Source organism: Pteropus vampyrus, unplaced genomic scaffold, assembly GCF_000151845.1.
Source record: "Pteropus vampyrus isolate Shadow unplaced genomic scaffold, Pvam_2.0 Scaffold7241, whole genome shotgun sequence".
NCBI classification, from domain to species: domain Eukaryota; kingdom Metazoa; phylum Chordata; class Mammalia; order Chiroptera; family Pteropodidae; genus Pteropus; species Pteropus vampyrus.
In genome coordinates, this window is record NW_011896022.1 from 2,974 (window position 1) to 4,138 (window position 1,165).

Below are 1,165 nucleotides of genomic sequence, written 5' to 3' on the forward strand. Positions count from 1 at the left end.
CCTGTTTCTGGATCACCCAAAAAAGAAGATTCGGGACACACAGAAATACAAACCTTTCAAGAGTCAAGTGAAGGTACGTGATAAGCAGGCGCCCCTGCCTTGTTCCGCTTTGCTCATCCACGTGGCTGCTCCGGTCCCTGGTGACCAACTCACGGCCCACAGGTGTTTCGTTCTGGTTTCGGCTTTCTGTTTAACCCTCATAACTAAGAGAAATCTCAGAAGGGAAAGTAGAGGGCAGGTTTTTTCCGCCTCTGAACTCTGACCAGACCACCGATCACTAGTACGAAGCCGTGTCTGCCCCGAACGGTGCCGAGGGCAGGGCCTCCTGGGAGCCGAGCGGGAGGGCCCGGGGCGGGAGGATGGAGGTGGCAGGCGCCTCCCTGGCCCTCCTCTCTGGACCACGGGGCTGTCACCAGCCCTCAGTGCGACCTCACTGGACCTTCGCTTCCAGTGAAGGTCCCTTGGGTTGGGGGCTGCGTTGGGGGCAGCACCTGCTGAGGCCCCCGCCCCAGCGCACTGTGTGCCATGGTCTCCCTGGCAGAGCGGGAGGCCGTCTCTGAAGCTGCTGGCAGAGCGAATCCTGGGGGTCAGCGTGCAGCAGGCAGAGCACTGTTCGGTGAGTGTCCTGGGGGAGCAGTCTTTGGGATTGGGGGCCGTCCCTGACCTGGCAGCAGACACGGTGGGGCCTGGGTGACTTCTCTTTTGGGAGATCCACAGAAACCGGCATGGCACAGCAGGCAGACAGAGTGATAAATTCTCAGTGTTTAATTAACACGACACTAAGCCGCGTCGTAACTGCTAGGAGAAAAAATCCGCAGTCTAGACTGGGGCCCTTCAGGACTACGTGGCCCCGGCCAGCCGGCCCCCTCGGCCCTCCGGGGCAGGCCCGGTGACGCTGCTGAGGAGTGCGGGCACCTGGGACCCAGCCCCCCGTGCTCCCGCCACCGCCCCGTGCCCTGGTGTCAGGCTCCGAGCCCCCCCTCCCTGCCTGGCTAACGTCTGCTGCGGTCTGAGGCGCTCGCGGGGAGCACAGTTGTCCCTTCCCTCCTCTGGGCTCCGGCGAGTGGGGCGCCCGCGTCCCAGGAGTGCGGCGAGGGTCACGTCACTGTCCTGCCCGGTTCCCTCTGCCATTCGCCCAGTGCCCTGTGCTCAGGCGGGAACTGTG

General features: G+C 63.4%; 1 protein-coding gene across 1 annotated transcript in view; it reads left to right on the top strand.

The window, feature by feature from the left end:
- The window catches only part of LOC105310608 (RNA exonuclease 4-like), a gene marked incomplete at its 5' end in the record, with an annotated part of 3,648 nt that extends 2,939 nt beyond the window's left edge, over positions 1-709 (top strand). The window contains 2 exons of the mRNA XM_023526794.1: positions 7-73; positions 542-709. Coding sequence (XP_023382562.1) covers positions 7-73; positions 542-694 — 220 coding nt within the window. The remainder of the gene's footprint in view (positions 1-6; positions 74-541) is intronic.
- Between the last annotated feature and the right edge of the window lie 456 nt (positions 710-1,165).